At 36.5% G+C, this 19,270-nt stretch overlaps 1 protein-coding gene across 1 annotated transcript; it reads left to right on the forward strand.

Annotated features, from left to right (window-relative positions):
* The first annotated feature begins 244 nt into the window (after nt 1-244).
* LOC131144721 (DEAD-box ATP-dependent RNA helicase 16) lies at nt 245-18,178 on the forward strand. The gene is made up of 15 exons (XM_058093561.1): nt 245-589; nt 832-990; nt 1,084-1,173; nt 1,335-1,463; nt 1,859-1,959; nt 9,489-9,603; nt 11,032-11,163; nt 12,786-12,851; nt 13,058-13,237; nt 14,555-14,650; nt 15,067-15,204; nt 16,242-16,324; nt 16,970-17,007; nt 17,104-17,318; nt 17,531-18,178. Exons 1-15 carry the CDS (start codon nt 422-424, stop codon nt 17,588-17,590), a joined length of 1,770 nt encoding a protein of 589 aa, XP_057949544.1. The 5' UTR covers nt 245-421; the 3' UTR covers nt 17,591-18,178.
* The last annotated feature ends 1,092 nt before the right edge of the window (nt 18,179-19,270 follow it).

Below are 19,270 nucleotides of genomic sequence, written 5' to 3' on the forward strand. Positions count from 1 at the left end.
TCATGTTTTAATTATGTATGGATATATATGAGAAACAGTTAGAAATTCTGGTAAGTATTAGATAATGTTGTATTTCTGCTATGTATGTTTATACAGATTAGTATGAATTTTTCCCTTATTTGGGCGGGTTTTATAATTTCGATATCATCTTACCATTTTGCCCCTCCATTTTCTTAAGAATTCACTATTCACAGTTTGGCACCAAACGTAACCTAAATTCCTAATTCACAGGATGCGATTTGATATGCTGGCCCCCAGCCCAGCCCAGCCCAGCCCATTCTCCTCCTCTTCTCTTCTCGCAGTCTGAAAACAGATGGTGATAAACCATAAACCCTAAATCATCCCGGCATCTTCCCCCGCTCTTCTTAGTTTGTTTAGCGCTCTCCGTTCAAATTCCCGATTGCAGTAGTCCTCTATTTCTATGGCAGATTCTAAGGAGAGCAAGGCCGAGCACCAGCTAGAGGAAGAAGAAGATGAAGAACAGAGCTTCGAACAGCTTGGGTTGGACCCTCGCCTCATCCGTGCCCTGCTGAAAAAAGGCATTGACAAGCCCACACCAATCCAGCGCGCTGCCATCCCTTTAATCCTTGTCTGTTTCAATTCATTCCTTGCTTCCCCACCTATTTGTTCTTTGTTGAAATTTCCTGGCTTGTCCGTTAAGGAAAAAAGATGTTGTATGGAGAAAGAAAATTAATATTACTACTCGGGGATTTCTCAGAAGAACTAAAACATCCAACGAAGTTCATTTTTGTTTTAGTTCCTTTCACAGGATGTTAATTTACGGTTCTCCTGTATTTTGGTTGATCTTTGTGTTCATTTCATTGTGTGCAGGAAGGCAAGGACGTGGTTGCTCGGGCAAAGACTGGTTCAGGGAAGACCCTTGCATACCTTCTTCCTTTGCTTCAGAAGCTGTTTTCTGATTCTGATTCCAAGAGCAAGCTTGTCCCGAGGGCGTTCGTTCTTGTCCCGACACGAGAACTCTGTCAGCAGGCATGTCTTTTTCATGTGTAATTTGGCTTAGTTTTGCATATAAGTTTCTGATTTCAGTGGGTAGACTTACCATTATATTTCGCGCATGTCCAGGTTTATTCAGAGGTCTCATCTCTTATTGAATTATGCAGAGTTCAATTGAAAATTGCGCAGTTGACAAGTAGCATGACTGCTTCTGAATTGGTTGGTTCATGTCTCATTAATTTTTATTTATCTGTGTGTGCGTGTGTGTGTGTGTGTGAGAGAGAGAGAGAGAGAGAGAGAGAGAGAGAGATTTCTGCAGTGCTTGTATATCAGTACTGAAGCCATTTGCTATGCTATGATTTTTATACTCCTGTTTGCAGGGAGCTGCTTTGGCTGGGCCACCTGATATTCTAGTCGCCACACCTGCTTGTATACAAAAATGCTTGTCTGCCAGTGTACTTCAAACAACAGCCATCAATGATTCTCTTTCAATCCTTGTTCTGGATGAGGTATGGATTTTTCACCCAAAATTGAAGTGGATCTCTGTTATTTATGTGATTAATTTGTCACCTGTGGGTTTGTTATTGGTGTCTGAACTCTGAATTTAAGCGTCGCATTGTGTGTCCTTAATAACTTCAAATTCCTTGAGCAATTTTGGTGGTGAAGAATGTCTTTAGAGAATTACCGTGCTTTTAGATTATGGTGCTATTTTAAAGGGCAATGAAGAGTTCAAGCAGCCAGCCAGTTTTTTCTGTCATAAGAACTTTCTATGAGCTTGATATATATATATATATATATATATATATATATATTTTCTTATCGTCTCAATACTCAAATTTTGATACATGCTTATGTAGTGATTCCTTTTTTCCTGTTGAGATTAATTATTGTCATTTGTCCTCAGGCAGATCTTCTTTTGTCATATGGCTACGAAGATGATCTAAAATCTCTTACGGCTTATGTCCCCAGGCGCTGCCAATGCCTTCTAATGTCTGCAACTTCGAGGTGTGTTATACATATAATATGCTTGACACACACACATCCTACTGACAATTGCTTGTCATATTGTGTGCCGCTTTAATTCTTGCCATCATGTCAAATTTTTTATCTTGTATTTTTAGTTTTTGGGGATTTCATGCTGCTTCCTTAATTTTTGTTTCCTCATTCAGTTTTTGGGGGAAAGGCCTATATAAAAGCTCTATTAAGTAATGTTACAAAAAATGCTGTTCAAAAGAAAGAGAAGATGGCGGTGAAAAAAAAAGCTGCTGGTGCCATCGAAGGTTTGTGTTGCTGGAGTGAGAGGTACAATGCTTCAATGTCACAGCCCTTGTTGTCAGAGGAGAAGATTGTGACTATTAGATCTTTCCTGCCAGAGATTGAAACCTACCCCACTTCTCCATTGAATTATGTTCTTCTTGGCCTCCTTTCTTCTAATCACAAGCCATTATTGAAGTTGCCTCACTGGAGCATGCCGTTGCAGAGTCAGCCATTTGAATGAGCAGTCAAGCCATTGCACCACCATCTGACCCAAACCCCTGTGATGTAGGACAAGCAGCAGAACTTTAGAATAGGGGGAGAGTTAATAGAATTGTAGAAGAGAATCAGGGAGTGGAGAAGAAAAGAAGATAAGGTGGAGAAGAAAAACAGAGTAGATGAGGAGAGAGAAGAGGCTGCTGGACACCAGGGACAGAACAGAATAGGGAGAGAGCAAAAGAGAGAGAACAGAACTGAGAGAAATTAGGCAGACTAGAGAAGGAGAGAGAGAGAGAGAGAGAGAGATACTGCAATTGCGATTCTGATTCAAGTAATAACTGCCCAAGTAACTTAGAGACCAGTATTCATACCCACTACTACTAACAGTAACACGTAATCGCATAAAAACCCCAATAATACAAGAAATTACAAAATAAACCCAAAGTACTTGAATACGCAAAATAAACCTAAATTAACTAAACTTCTAAAATAACTAGAGTTTTCCAAACTAAAATAAGAAACCTAGCTACAATATGTACGTTTAAGTCCTCCATTGGCAATTCTACTTCACCCAATGAACCTGATCATGTATTCTAACCCCATCCCTTTCTAACCCTACTCTCATCCACCAAGAACCACTGGGCTTTCCTTCCCTCATGTTCCATTGTTGTTCACCATGAACACTTCTAACAAGCCCTCTCCCTAGCTCCACCAATTCACAGACTCAATTCCATGGCCAAACAAGAAATTACAAAAGACCAAGACTGAAAAAATTTCTTCACACTGCTACTATCCATTTCTCCCTCCAATTTCCCTATTGGTCTCACTTCTATCAATATACCCATTTTCACCTCCATCATTAACTACACCTAGCCCTTCCTTTCACCACCACTATCACCGTCCACTTCCACTTCCATAATCAAACACTTGCAAAGCCACACTGCTCACAGTTTTACACACACATTCAAGCAAGGCGCTCAAAACTCATCCAATGCGCTTCCCTCCACCACTATGACACCTTTAACCATACCCAGGCAACATTTGCAACAACAGATACAGAGACTCATAGCCAAAACTCCTTAGTCACATGCAGAGTTTCCACTGATATTCGCCATCACACCTCCCATACTCATCTTTTTAGCAATCTGCTAAGCTCATCCTTGACACCGTCATTGTCGCTGAAATGAAGGACAAGCACCACTATCACTGCTCCTTGTTAATGGAAAGGATTTCTTCATTGTGCCTACAGATATATTTGAGAAGAATTTGAATCTAAAAGTTGAAGTAGATTGATTTTAGAAAATATTTCAGGCAAAATATACATGAATTTAGAAAACCAAATTGATCTCTACTGTTCTTCACAATTTTTGTTTTGTCATTTTGTTTTCTTGGGGTTTCCCAGACTTCGTTAGGATATGTCTCTTCTCCTGATTGTACATTCTTAATGTATCTAATGATTTTCTTTTGCTATATAAAAAAATGATCTCTACTGCCACAGCTTACCACCAAATTGCTGTTGTCACTAGCAAAATCAACCAATGTTGTTGTTTGCTAGATTTGAGGCAGAGAATAATAGTCACCGTCAACCGCCATAAAAAACCATAGCTGCCAACACAACAATCACGCTCAACAGCTGTCACATTTGCGATTTCATCACTGGTAAAAAATCAACGTCACCTTCACCATTTATGTGAGATTGAGTGAGGGATAGTGGCAAGAGTGCAGAAGCTTTCTTTATTGTTTTAAATGTCGTCATTCACCATCACAGCCAATAGAGTTCGAGAGAGATAGACTTGCATGGGAGAGTGAGATTGAGATGGAAGAGAGAGAGGTATAGGATTGAGAGAGATTGCAGATCTTAGATTCAGAGAGGGAGAGAGGAGCCAAGAGTTGAGAGAGTGAAGAGAAACCGAGCATGGATAAAGAGCGTTGAGATAAAACACAGAGAGGGAGGGCATTGCAAGAGTGAGAGAAGAAGAAGGTGGGGGTTGAGGGTGGCTTCTAGATGTGGACTATGAATGTATGCATTTATTTATTTATTGAAGTCTTAATATCTAGGAATTTGGATTCTATGCACAACCAGAGTACCAGTTGCCATCTCGGTCCATAGTGTTAAAAATAGGCTAATGTTATGTAATGATTTCATTATCAGGATAATATCTTCAAAGGACTCCAGTTTGCATCTCTATCGTCCACCATGGCCATAGGCCTTGGGCCTGAGACTGAATTGCTTAAGGGGTCGTTTGGAACAATTTATGGGGAAGCACCTTTTTTTTTTTTTTTAAAGTGCTGAATGTGCTAAAAAAAAAAAAAGTGCTGAATTTCATAAGTACCATTTGGTTGTTTGTAAAATAAGTGCTTATTTTAAGTACCGATGAAATAAGTGGTGTTTGGATGCATATTTTTATATAAAAATTGTGTATGAATTTGTACTATTCTTTTTAATTAAATTTGTAACTAAAATTAATAGTACTTTCTAATTAACAACTTAATTAATATATATGTTCAATTAATAATTTAATTAATTTTTAAATATTATTCATTTAGTAAAATAATTCTGATTGTTTTTTTTTAAATTAACATATATTTATGCCAATGATTATTATTTTCTAATTATCAATAATTTACAAAAAAACGCTTGGGGGGGGGGGGGGGGGTAGGCAGTAGAGTGCAAAGAGAGGGAGGAGGCAGCGGTGGCAGCAGCTTGTGGAGAAGGAGAGGGGGCAATGACTTGCGGTGGAGGAATGGAGGAGGAGCAGCGATGGCAATAGTTGCTTGAGGTGGAGGAGGCAGAGGCAGAGGCAGAGGCACAAGCAGTGGCTGCGATTTTGGTGGTGGAGGAGTAAGAGGACCACCAGATCCGGGATGAGAGGTGAGTGGTCTGGTTGGGGTCAGAGCCCATCTCCCAGCTGTTGAGCACTACTGCGACGTCACACCACATCTAATGGCAATTGCTGCGAGTTGCAAAGGGGGAGGGAGAGATGGGGAGGGGAGGAGTTTTTGTGGAAGTTACAAATTGCCTCTAAAGTTCATTATAATTACAAAACTGTCACTGCCTCTGCAATATCCACTTTTAAGTTGCCAAAAAGCTATCCCAGATGGCTTCTTGAAATCCACTTACTAAGTTCTCATAGAAGTGCTTTTTACATTGAGCACTTATTTTTATTCAAGCCAAGCACCACTTTTTTCTACAATCACTTATTTATGTTACAAGTACTATTAAAGCACTTCTTTTAAGTTCTCCCAAACGGGGGCTAAAATAGTTATCCATTTATAATATATATTAAAAAAAATATTCAAAGCTTTTCAAACTTGAAAGTAGCATTCCTCAATTATATTCATTATTTTGAGTTAAATGCACTTTTTGTCACTAAACTTTTTAAAATTTTCTATTGTTCCCACTGTACATTCCAAATCCTTGCAATTCATGTGCAACCTTGGGCAATTATTGGACCAAGATAGTAATAATATAGAAAGTATGGCAATTGGAATTCCAATGATTTAGACTATAAGGTGATCGTTACAAAAAACAATTTTGGAGTGACCAAGATAGAAAAAAAATTCAGCCTGAAGTACATTTAGCATTATATTTTTAGTCAAATGGTCAAGTATGAAGAATTAAGATTAAATAACAAAGTTAAACAGAACCATCCCTTCAATAGAAGAGTAAAGAATATATTTTGGAAAATTTTCCTTTGAAAAAGGGGCAGCCCGGTGCACAAAGCTCCCGCCGGGGAAGTGGTGGACCACAATGGTTCTATCTTATGCAACCATACCTTGCATTTTTGCTAAAGGCTGTTTCCATGCCTTGAACCCGTGTCCTCTAGGTCACACGGAGACAACCTTACCGTTGCGCCTTAGCAAACTTTTTCTAGTCATAAATTATATCATTAACACATCCAAACTTTTCTATTGCTAAAAGAAAACTGGATCACCCTTGATTATGAAGGCATGTGGTCTCTAGTCTTCCATTCATGTTGCTTATACTTTGATTACATGCTTACACATTTATGTAATTATGCTATGAATTATGAAATATGAATTTGTCCTATTGTTTATGTTTGATTATTTTTATGAATCATTGTTGCTTATCCTTTGATTACATGTTTACTCATTTATGTGACTATGCTATGAACTATGAAATATGAATTTGTTCAGTTGTTTATGTTTCATTATTTTTATGAATCATGATTATTAATTTATATCATCTTTATGTTCAATAAAGTAATGATCTGTACCAAATACAAGGCTTTTTCTATTTACAACTAGTGAATAAAAAAAATAAAAATCAAATATAGTAGTAACAAAAAAAAGCCAATATACCATTAACATTGAACATGTTTAGTAATTGTTATGTGTATCTTGATTTATGATTTGATAAAAGTCATTTAAGAGATCAATGTGTAATTTTTTAACCTCAAAACATGTGAATTTATAAGTTCTAAACCAGTTTTGCTAGTATGATGAACAAATTGATTGTAATCCATTTTTTAAAATATATAAATATCACAGATGTATTTTTTCTAATTAGAGGCCCTTATTGGGTCTAGGCTATGCAACGGGAGGTAGCCCATCTCCCATCTTGAGACCTGCAACAAGGAGGTCTCAAGTTTTGACCACAATCACGTGACATTTGAAACAATTGCCATTGTCATAGGTGACTGCAACCATTTTTAGAGCTATTTGAAGGGGAAATCCTCAACATCTATCATCATCAAGGGTGCAACGTCTTGACCCATATGAAATTTGTGGAGGAGGATAAGGAATCAGTGTTTGTCTTAACCCTAATATTGCTCACTTGATGATAGTGAGTTTCAAGATATGAAACCAAAAAAGATGCTTGTAGGGTTACCTCCTGTGGGAGAAATCCTACATGCTATCAAATTTGTACTAGGTCTAGTTGCTAAATCTTCCACATTATAGGTTGGACCGAAAAATAGGAAGATTGCTAAACAAATGACACATTTGACCCAAACTTGGTCTGCGTGCCATTCCACCTCAATTGACTATCCCCCAACAAAGATTGCACCTAGAGATTGTGTGTTAGTTGGTCCATTAACAAAATCATGGTTATCCATGTTTAAATTCCTATGTTGGAGGATCTGTTGGATCAATTTGCCATCTCTAGGATTTATTTGATGCTTGATATCCATAGTGGTTATCACTAGTTTAGGATCCATTATTGGTGGAAAACTGCCTTAAAGACCTAGGATAACCTGTATGAGTGGTTTGCCATGCCTTTTGGGTTGTTCAATGCATGTGGCACATTTACAAGTCATGACAGAGTGTCACGGCCTCACATCAAATGTGTACTAGGGATGTATAGGGCTTATAAGGATGGTTTGGGCTCCAACTATGTGAGGCGTCTTTTATAGGACAAACTCATGAGGCTAGTTGGTTGAAGTGGACAATACCTCACTAGAGTTGGGTCCAAGACTGTTACATTTAGTATTAGAGCCACCCTGGGGGTACTATCATGTGAGTGAATCTTACACAAAGGTATTAGCTACTCTGACGAGGGCGTTAGAGATTGGATAGGAGAGCATGTCATAGTCTGACATTGGATGTGTACAAGGGATATCTTGGGCTTATATTGATGGTTCGAGCTCCAACAATGTGAGGTGCCTTTTATAGGACAAACCCGTGAGCTTAGTGTGCCAAAGCAGACAATACCTCACCAGAGTTGGGCCCAAGACCGTTACACAGGGCTGTTTCACCATTTATAGGTAAGTTGTCATATATTTTCATGATGTCTTTATACACAACCAGTGTAAGAAGCACAGCACTTGCTTGTGTACACTTTCACATCCACGCACCCCTTGGAAGGATGTATGGAGTTCATTCTTAGGTTGCCTTGGAGTTAGGGCTGCTAGGTTTTATGATTCCATTCTTGTTGTAATTGACAAATATTTGATAATGTATCACTTTATTTTTTATAGCTGATAATTATGTTATCTCACATAGCTAAGCTCTCTTCTTACATGAACATAATAGCTATGCTCTTTTTACATGAGATTGTGAGACTCTATAGGATGCACACTTTGATAGTGTGAGATGATGATTCGAAGCTCTTCGTGTATTCTTGGAAGATCATATGGAAATTATTCGGCACACAGCTGAAGTTTTTGAAGGCTTTTCATCATCAAACCAATAGCCAAACTGAGGTGTTCATTCGTAGTTTAGTTGATTCACTTAGGTGCGTAGTTGGAGATAAACCTGGAACTTTTGATTTGCATAGCCACAATTACTGCATAATATGAGCTAGATGATGCCCACAGTAGGCATGTAGGATTTAATAATGGTACATATACATGCTGAGCATTGCACCAATTTCATTAAGAAGTTGTATGTTGTGCGTTGGTCCTTTGAGCAGCATTCATTTCCTAGGACCTGATGCTTATTTGTTTGAACTACTATTAAATATGAATATTGACCTTCCTCTATGGATGTGTATATTTCTCCTGGCAGAGCTGCATCTTCGTCAGCTTACAGTTCTTGTTCTTTTTCTCCTTTTGCTGCCATCCACATATTGAGATTATATGAGCATGTTGCTTCTACACATGGTGATTGCAGATGGTACCTTATGAATTGGAAGGATCACCTTATTTCCAACCCCACCTGTGTTACTTAGGATGAGTTTTGTCACATTGATTTAGACATCTTGGTGAAGCACATCCATGTTTCCTCACAGAAGGCAAATTTTCTTCCCACCATTACTTCTTTCTGTTTTTTCCTTTAGTTGTGCTCACATTCTTTCCTATCAGTCAGTCCTCTATCAGCATGCTATTGTGGGCTGCTATTAAAACTGGATTACTACAGGCACTGGATGCTTAACTTTATGTAAACAAATGCACCCCCTAACACGTGTCTTCCTTTTTTCGCTACATAAGTGCATATCTGAAATGTTGACACACGCTAGGAACAAAATTAATATCTTCTGAGTTGGTGTGTTTTTGATAAATTGCTACTCAAATTAAGGATAACTTTTTTCGTATTCTTTTTCTCCTTGAGATGATAAAGCCACTGCTCTATTGTTTGTTTTTGCATTGTTAATTTGGCAGCACTGATGTCGAGAAGCTGAAGAAGCTGATTTTACACAATCCCTTCATTCTGACACTGCCCGAGGCAGGAGAAATTAAGGATGAGATTATTCCTAAAAATGTTCAGCAATTTTGGGTAACAATCTATGTATTTAGAAATCATGAACGCAGGTTCTACTTTTGAGATTATTTTCTTAATGGTGTGCTTCTATATTTGTCTCAAATGGGAGTTACCTAATGGTCATCAAATGCAGTGGCTTTAACATGCGTGTATAAGGTTTTAGTGTTCTGGATCTTTTTAATGCTTACAAAATGTATGAAATAATTAAAAATATTTAAAATATATTGAAAATGTATAATGAAAAATAACTTTAATATAAAAATATAGAAGAAGCTATCGTAATTTTAATATTTTTTCCTGTCTAATATTATTGATTTAAGAAAAATGGCATAACAAGTGGCCATGAGTAATGATATTTGAGAAATATTTGGTGAATCAAATATTGATAATTAAATAAATGAACAAGGAAGGAATCAATTCTAGTAATCAAGAATGCGAGAGCATTAAGTAGCTTAGCATTAGTGACTGTGGTGCTGACATTTGCCACCAATGACATTTTATTTGTTCATTGCTTTTCTTTTCCATTTATCTCTCTACAAATAATAATGAATAATTCCACTAAATTTCTTGATAAAATTATAGGTAATAAATAAGTCCAATGTTATCTGTTCAATATGAATTGTTTGCCTAATTTTTCCATACTCAATTATTTGTTCACTTGTTGGGGCCTTTTTCGCTTAGAGATGTTGAACCATGGTTTTAAAACTTAGACAAATGATCAACCCAGCGAAGCCACTGGGTCATTGGTTGGTGGGTGGTTGGACGGCTGATTTCACAAGCATATAATAATTACAATGTCGTATGATCGCTTTATATCTATAAAACTAATATATATGTATGCATGTATATATCATTTTCTATACGAAACAAGATATATGTTTTATTTGAAGCATAACAAATTTCCATTAATTTATTTGGTTGCTACTTCTAATCATTCTTTGGTTACGACCATTCAATTTCATTTAATTAGTTTGTTGATCATATACATCAATGAAGGCCATGTGCCGAAGTGATAAAGCCATTTTCATAATATCACAATGCTCAGGTGCAAAACTCCATGGCCTCCAATATGCCTGTTTTTCCCTTCAGGCAAGAGCCAAGCCAAACTGGTCAACTTGCTGGGTTTTTTGACTGGTTTGTGCTGGGTCAGAGACTCATGGTGGAATGGTCATTTTCATGATTTGATTCTTTCAGTTTTTGCATGTAATCTGGACTGGTTATGTGGCCAGGTCTAGTCCAATTCAGTCTGGCTGGCCTATCTGGTTTCACAAAACACATGTTGAATTTCCTGTGGGTGTTACTTTTGCATAATTGATCTTGGATTTGTTTTACATTGATTAATAGTCAATATAAACATTATTTGCCTGTGCATTTGCTTCTGGTTTAATTAGGGTACCATACAACTAGTAGGCCTAATGTTTTTCATTTTTATCATCTGCTTAGGTTTCATGCAGTCCTCGTGATAAGTTGCTTCACATCCTCGCGCTCTTGATGTTTGATTTGGTTCAGAAAAGAGTGCTGATATTTACTAATACAATTGACATGAGTTTTAGGTTGAGATTGTTTCTAGAAAAGGTATCGAGTTATGTGTACTTGGAATTATGTATCTTCTCTATTGTGATTTCCTTATTCCTTTAGTTTTTTTAAACCTTATGTTCTTCTCCATGACATGTTTATTTTTGCAAATTTGAAGCAAAAAAAAAGAGTGCTCTATGGCTATTTGAGCTTGCTTCCCTTCTATATTTTCATTCTTACATGTTGATTTGAAAACATTGCGCAAATGCATCCAATCCAACAATCTATTATCAGTTCATAATTTTACCCTTGTCAAAATCAAATTGTAAAATTTACAGATGTAAATATAAGATGACTCAATAAAATTGAAATTTGGAACCCCCTGGCTGGTTGGACCTGATTTTTTCAGACCATGTTACATAGCACCCAGTCACATTACTGAATCTAGCCGCGACAGAGACTTAGGATGTGCTAACCCGGGGTCATCCCAGGCCAGCACTAGATGACCTGGTTTAACCCTGTTTGACTTGATGAGTTGGATGAGTTGGCCCATTATAGTAGTTGAAAGAGATTTATTTATTTTTAAGTGGTGATAGTTGAACCTGTGATCAAGGGTTGGAACTTCCAGAGATTACCATTTTTTTCAATTTATGCTATTTATTGAAAAATTCCTGGTTTTTTGGCCAAAGATTTAGGAATATAGTTTTAAGCAACTTGAGATTGGTCTGAATATATACTTCTAGGTTGGCATCATAATAATGCCATAGCACAGTAGTTAGCTCAGTGGTTGCTGAAGTCTGACAAGGTTCTTCTTGTTATATTCAATTTTGTATAATTCCATGGGTTCCAAATCCAAGGTTCCAATCCTATGTTCTTAAACACAGCATACCTGAATTTATATACCTGCTTTGATTGGGATATTCTGAAAGAAATTGAACTGGCCAGTGTCTTGGCGCTCAAGTTGACCATGCTTTGACCTTCAAATTTTTGAATTAGTTGCCTTTTGGAAAAAACTTTTAGGGCTAAAGACACTGACCTCTCTTGAAGTTTGGTAAAAATACACCGACGTCCTTTGAAATTTAAAAAATTTCTTGGACCCAACCTGAGGTTTCAAACTCCCATATACCTCCCCTAACATTTGATTTTTGGGACACTTGGACCCTTCAAAACTCTTGCTTTTTGCAAAATACAAGGAAAGTTTAGTGTTTTTTTTAGCAAACCTTAAGGCCTGTGGAATTCTTGAAGCCTCAAGGAAGGTTTCTGGGATTTTTGAAACCTCAGGGGAGGTCAGTGTCATTTTGCCAAACTTCAAGGGAGGCTAGTGTCTTTTGTCTAACTTTTATCTGTGTGAGAGAAAATTGTTCCAAAGTAGTCTGTTTTTGTTGATCATTGTAGTTGTTAGGAATAGAGATGGAGAGGGTGCGATTTTATGCTATCAAGAGATTGTGTGTTTGGAGTGCATTGCCCCTTAGCATGTTTATACTCCCTTCTCCAATGATAACAACGGGAAGGGGTTTCTTGTAATAATTTTCACTGTTCCCACTCCGTCCTTTCAGTTTGAATAGCCAAACTCAATTCCCTCAACTCTCAACTTATTTATTCAAATCTGTATGTGACAACTAAGTCAAATTCTTTGTTTCAGTCTCTTTGCTGCTTTTGAGTTCTGTATATTCTTGTGACAGTTCGGATTCAAGTCTGCTGTATTAAATGCTGAGTTGCCACAGAATTCACGTCTTCATATCCTTGAGGTATGTTATTTAACGATTCCAGCTTAAGTTTCTTGCAGTCTGATAAAGAATGATTTGGTGTAATGCTTGATTGCTTTGCTACCGGTCAGCCACTTAGAAAAAGTGTATATTTTGCTATCCATGGTGATGTGTTTTATGGTTATGTAAATGTTTACTTCTTTAATGTTATAGTCCCTTATTTTTTATCTTTTGCTGGTTTGCATCAGGAATTCAATGCTGGGCTTTTTGATTATTTGATTGCAACTGATGACAGCCAAACGAAAGAAAAGCATCAAGCTGATGAGAAAGGTCACGTGGCACCAAAGAAATCTAGAAAGCAGGGCAAGAAAAAATTGGATTCTGAATTTGGAGTGGTGAGGGGAATTGATTTTAAAAATGTGCACACGGTATGTGGGTGGTTTTGATTTCGGAATCATTTTACTGGGAAGTTCTGTTGTCGTCATTTTGCTGGCTACATAACTATAATATGAATTGAACTTTGCTGTTCCCTTGGATTTTGTTTTGTTTTGTTTTGTTTTGAGCTTAGTTATCAACTAGAACTGAAATTTTGGCTGGAGCCATAATTTGCTACCAGAATTTGAACTGGAATTGTTTGTTTAGCTCTGATTTTTATTTTCTTAATCAGTATGAATGATTTATAAATCTACAGTGGATGCTTCATTAAATTGATTATTCCATTATAGTGAAGAACTTATAATTCCAAGTTAAATGGCTGGCTAATTTTTCTCTTAGTTGTGTTTTAGCTCCTATTTTTGCAGCAGTTAGACTAGGTGGTTTGTGATGTTTTTAGGAAATTTATTAATACAGTAGTTCTTGAAGAGCCTTTTTTTTTTTTTTTCTTTTTAAAAATATTTTGTCTGATATTAGGTTAAATTTTTTTTTCCCTGGCTGTTTGGGGATGGTCATAATGGTGGGGTTGAGGTATTGGTATACGTCTTTTGAAGCCATTAAATGACAGACTTTTAATGCTCGACTCTTGAGAATGGCGTGTTACAAATTTTTCATGAGATCAGACACCAATCATATCTAAGGTTGCTGGATACAAAAAGCTTTGGAAAAAATTTACAGGACATCTGATTAAAGAGGAAAAATTGTAAATTGAGGATGTTTGCTCACTTATTTTAAATTAAAAGCTTGAGGCCAGATGGCAGGCTTTCCAGTCTAACCAAGGTATAAATGGATACAGAAAGCCAACAATAGATTCACTTTTGAACCTATCAAGAGAGTTATTGAAAGGAAGATCTAGCTAGAGGTTATTACAGTTTTTGATTTTGAAAACCTGCTGTATTGTATGGCCAAAAAATTGAGTCTTGTGTTCGCTTGTGTACAATCTCATTTATCAAGTACATATTGTATGAACTATGGATAACAGAATGCTGAGGCTTCCAGATTCCATTTGAAATTTTTGGCTTCCAGCCACTTGGGAACAATGTTAAATCCAAAAAGAACATGTTATATATTCATAATTGTGTTGTCTTTTTGTGTGAGTTGGGGTTGGGGACAGTTGACTAGAAACACATTGAATCATTGTTCATATCAGCTATTGCTGGAATGAAGTTCAGCTGCTTAGGGATCACATTTATTTATTTTCTGAATTTGATTGGACTTGACAAGAAATTGGCAATACTGATCTTATCATTAATTTTATAGAACAGAGTATGCAGCTGGTATGCCATTTAACTCTTGTGTTGCTCTTTAAGCAGGTTATTAACTTTGAGATGCCTCAAAATGCTGCTGGGTATGTGCATCGAATTGGGCGTACTGGAAGAGCGTATAACACTGGTGCATCTGTTTCTCTTGTAAGTAGGTGCATACAAATTCAAAATTAATTGTGGGGATGGCACCTAAACATTGTGATTTGTTGTCTTGTTTGCACTTAGTGCGTATGCATGCTTAATTTATGATGATTTGATGATAATAGTCCTGGGTCCCAGTCTTCAATTTGTTGAGTCTGTCATGTAAATATCCATTGTATTGCAATATTTATTCAACTATCATGCATGAATTCATTAAATTGCCATTTTTGACCATATGTGAGAATTTTTGAAGTTTTGATTTCTCTCTGCACATATGTTATTTGTCCTTAACACTGCTAGACCTGTCATCTATTGGTGCAGCATAAGGCTTGGATAATGATTTTGACGATAGGGTCAGAATATTTTTCTATTGGTAATCATTTGTACTCTTGACTCTGCCATTGCAATACTTGTTACAGGTTTCTCCGAATGAGATGCCAATATTTGAAGAAATTAAATCCATTCTGGGTGACAATGAAGGTGGGGACTCGGGCTTTATAGCTCCTTTTCCATTATTAACAAAGAATGCAGTGGAGTCTTTAAGATATAGAGCTGAGGTAATTGTTTGATTCATCTATTTCATGGATAAATTTTTTTTTTTAATTTATTTAGTGGCTCATGTGACGCTGCTTGTTTATTGTGTTTCCAAACATCTAGTATTGTTGTTTTGTTATGGGGAGGGGATAAAATATAGTGTTCCCTGCTTTAACATGTGGTGGTGTTGTATTATCTCCCCCCTCCCCCCCCACCCACCCACCCACGCACACCCTCTTATACCTTTGGGTGCCCCACTTCCTCAAATTTCCAAAGAATTGCCAAAAAATGTTCCCAAGTTTCCTTTACTAATGTTGAAAATTTGGAAAATAGGTTGAGATTTTTGTATTTTTTTTTAGAAAATTGGTAATGTAGATGGAAACTATTTTCCATAATCAAGCAGGTTTCCTAGGATCTCCTTCTAGTTTTTCCCCTGCTAATAGCAGTTTGGATCACTTCTCACTTTTTGGTATATTCAAATTTAGAGACTGAAGTTTTATTTTGAGATTAAATTTCAGAGTCATTAGAAGAATATTGAGGTAATATTTTACATATTTTGCTGTGGAGGGGCATTAGTTTGTTCTTATTGTAATTTTTCCATCAGCTATCATTTATTCTGATAATGATAAACCAGTTAAGAAGATGGTACCATTAAACCATGCTTCCAATATTGTGTCATCATTATAGACTTAGCTAAGATTCCAATATTTTGTTGCTACGATTTTTTTTTTGTACAATATTGGTAGAATTTGTTGGCTGAATCTTTGTGGATGTCAAAATGGAATAATTTCAGTTCTCTATGGAACATGAAACTGTGAAAAGGCTGATTATTTTCTTTTGGTGGTCCTTTGCATGTGGAGGTCTGGTCGGAAGACATCTGATCATTCTGCTGCTGAATTTATGTCTGCTGATTTTATAAACCTTTTTACTCTAGTCTAATTGTCGGTTTGTTATCCTATGGTATTCAGCTGAAAAGACATTGATTAATATCTTATGACATCAAACTGCTGATATGGAAGGAACACATGACAATTTTTTATTAACAGAAGTGTCTTTACAGGATACTGCCAAGAGTGTGACTAAAATTGCTGTAAGAGAATCACGTGCAGAAGATCTAAGGAATGAAATTCTCAACTCTGAAAAGTGAGTTATTCTCTAACCATATCTTCGTTGTTTTATTCGATGTTTTGCCTTGAATTTGTTGCAACCTCTTACCAGTTTATGCATGGAATCAAAAGCACGTTTGGATCAGATTTGTTCTTTGACCAGCTCAAGGCTTTATATTCAGCATCTGCCCTTTGAGCAAATTGTTTGCTTCCTTTTAGAACTTTTATTTATTTTTTCCTTAATTTTTTTATGAGAACCAAAATGACATTCCAGAACTAAAAATGCTATTTTGTTTCTGAGAAGATGTTGGTAGAGAACTTTAAGAATCTTGTGTAGTTGCGTGCCATACTCAATTCTTGTTGTCTCTTTCCTGCGACTTAAACAATAACTGATGAGACAGAAATTGCCTCTGCATTCATTTTAACATAGAAGTGTCTTTTTCTATGAGAAGTAAATGCAAAATGGTGCCGGTATCTTGCATAAATATGTGATGTCAATAATAAGATATACAGTATTGGAGATAAAGACTGAACTGTTATGCCACAATGCATGGAATTGCTATGTTACAAGTGGTGATGGTGGTGTTATTCTCTCAACATGCATACAATTTGCCAGGTTGATGCTGTCATTTGACTTCATCTGGTACTTTGGTTTACTAATTTTTTTTGTACTTCTTTTAAGGTTGAAGGCTCATTTTGAAGTTAATCCGAGAGACTTAGGTAATGAAAGTTACTGTCTAAATTGCTTGTCCCACTATCATTTTTGGCTTCTTGGGAAGTCTTTAGTTTTGAATGCTTGAATTCATTTTGGAACAGATTTATTGAAGCATGACAAGGTTTTGAGCAAAAAGCCCCCTCCTCCTCACTTGCGTAATGTACCTGAGTACCTTTTGGACCCAACAACACAGGAAGCCAGCAAGATTGTTAAGCTAGCTAGAGCCGCCATGGGAAATATGAACAATGCTCGTCGCCAAGGGTCCAGGAGAAAATTCAAAAAAAGTAGAGACCCTCTCAAAACCTTCTCAGCTGAGGTATTTTGCAATTTATGCGTTGCTGTCACAATTGGTGAATTCCAAATACATATGGATTTCCCTAAATTATCATTGCTTAAATCTCATTTTTGTAATGACCGCTAGCGGCTTGTTGGTCTCTAACTTGACTGAGCTATATTCAACTTTGCATTATTATTTGTTGGTGATGATAAATAATATTGATAATAGGATTTTCATTAATTTGGTCTCAGGCTCCAAAGGGAGGTCCCAAAGGTGGGAAGAAGAGGAAGAAGGGAGAAGACAGGGATTGACCGCTGTTAACAGAAGCACAGACATTCTGCCTGATCTACGTCTCCTGTAAATCCGAACACCTGCAGTTTTTGCTTCAAAGCTGGGTGATATATATATATATATATATATATATATATATATATATATATATATATTCCCTTTCAAATGGCGGTGAATCCAGATTTACATCGACCACAAAATCTTCGCACTGATGCCCTTGGGCTACATTGGAGGGTGTACTTGTCAGGGGGCCAATTGTCCAACATCATGCCAGCAGATTTGTGAGGCCTCTTCTGTGGACACCAGTGTTTTCAGTTCGCATTTTAGTGCATCTTCAGTGACCTGTTCTTATATCATCAATTCATTGTGTCAAATGTATCAGGGTGTTTTTTTTTTTTTTCTCCATAGCAAAGGTATTGTTTGAGAGAAATTTTTGCTGTGTATTGAGAGGCGAGGGAGAGCTAGGATTGAAGCAATGGCAAGCAACAGTAGCTATTCAGATGTCTTTGTATTATTTTTCACTCCTTTTTAAGGCTATTTCCTTCTGAGAATATTTATTGTCCATAGAGGCTGACACTTGGCTATATATCAGGAGGTAAGTTATCTTCCATCTTGTATTCTTTTTTCTCTCTTTGAATTCAAACTTAACATTAACGTGAAAATTTTAAGTTTGGAGTCTATGTAGTCGAAGTTTGAGACAATTTTGGAGGTTTCGATTTTAAATTTCAAAAAAGAAGAGTGTGTGTGTGTGTGTGAACTTAAACATTAGCATAAAATTTCTGATATTAGAATTTAAGTGGTCAAAGTTTGAGATATCGAGTTTGAATTGTATGAAGAGTGAGAAGCAATGGGATTAGACATGTGTTGCTTCATGAATCCATGTTAGGATGCAAAAAGAAAAAAAATAACAAAACTGAAACGACGTCCAAGCCTACCTTCAAAAATTAAAAACTTGAAAAACGTGAAACTGGGTGGGTCAGTATTTTTTAAGTAGAAGATGCTCTAGTGTTTTTAATAAAAGGGGCTGGATGGTCTGGAGTGTTTTATTTGGGAGATGTCACTGTCCAAGTAGCATTTTTTGCTCTGATATTTCATTTCTTTCTCCTTTCTCTCTATAATTCGTAGAGGAGTCCGAGAGCAAAGGGACCGGAGAGGGGGAAAATAAAGTTTGGCAATCTGAAGACCCTGAAGAAGTTTGGCAATCTGAAGACCCTGAAGTTGCAGGTGAACGTTGGTTTGGATTGTAAAAACTGACAATTTGCCACACGAAATACAACACGTTGGGAATGTAATATGTAAAGAGGAAAAATGAGGTACGGTTTCCTACATTAAACTTTGTTCTTATTTTGTTAAGATTTTGAACTTTGAGTTAAAATTTGTGTTAGTTTAGAGTAGAAATTGGTAAATGTTGAATTTGGTTATATTGAAGTAAATTTGGTGACTTGCAGCATCATTTGGGAATCCCTATTTGAGGTTAAGTTTTTTTTTTCATGTTTGAATTTTTGCATATTAAATTTATTTGAATAAATGATGAATGCATATGAAATTTTGTGTTTTATAGCATGGAATTATATTATATGATTTGTATTTTTATATATTTTATTTTTGTTACGAAGTTCTAGATGTAATCAACCTCTTGTTCATACTGTAATAAAATGTTTGAAGAAAAAAAAACATCTAATACACGATTTAATTTATTT

Source organism: Malania oleifera, chromosome 1, assembly GCF_029873635.1.
Source record: "Malania oleifera isolate guangnan ecotype guangnan chromosome 1, ASM2987363v1, whole genome shotgun sequence".
In the NCBI taxonomy this organism is placed as follows: domain Eukaryota; kingdom Viridiplantae; phylum Streptophyta; class Magnoliopsida; order Santalales; family Ximeniaceae; genus Malania; species Malania oleifera.

Excerpts from the sequence above, each read along its gene's own strand:
- LOC131144721 (XM_058093561.1), top strand. The coding sequence starts at position 422 with ATGGCAGATTCTAAGGAGAGCAAGGCCGAGCACCAGCTAGAGGAAGAA. Across the intron at positions 1,174-1,334 it reads GCATGACTGCTTCTGAATTG|GGAGCTGCTTTGGCTGGGCC; the intron begins GTTGGTTCATGT and ends TCCTGTTTGCAG. Across the intron at positions 9,604-11,031 it reads AAAATGTTCAGCAATTTTGG|GTTTCATGCAGTCCTCGTGA; the intron begins GTAACAATCTAT and ends TCATCTGCTTAG.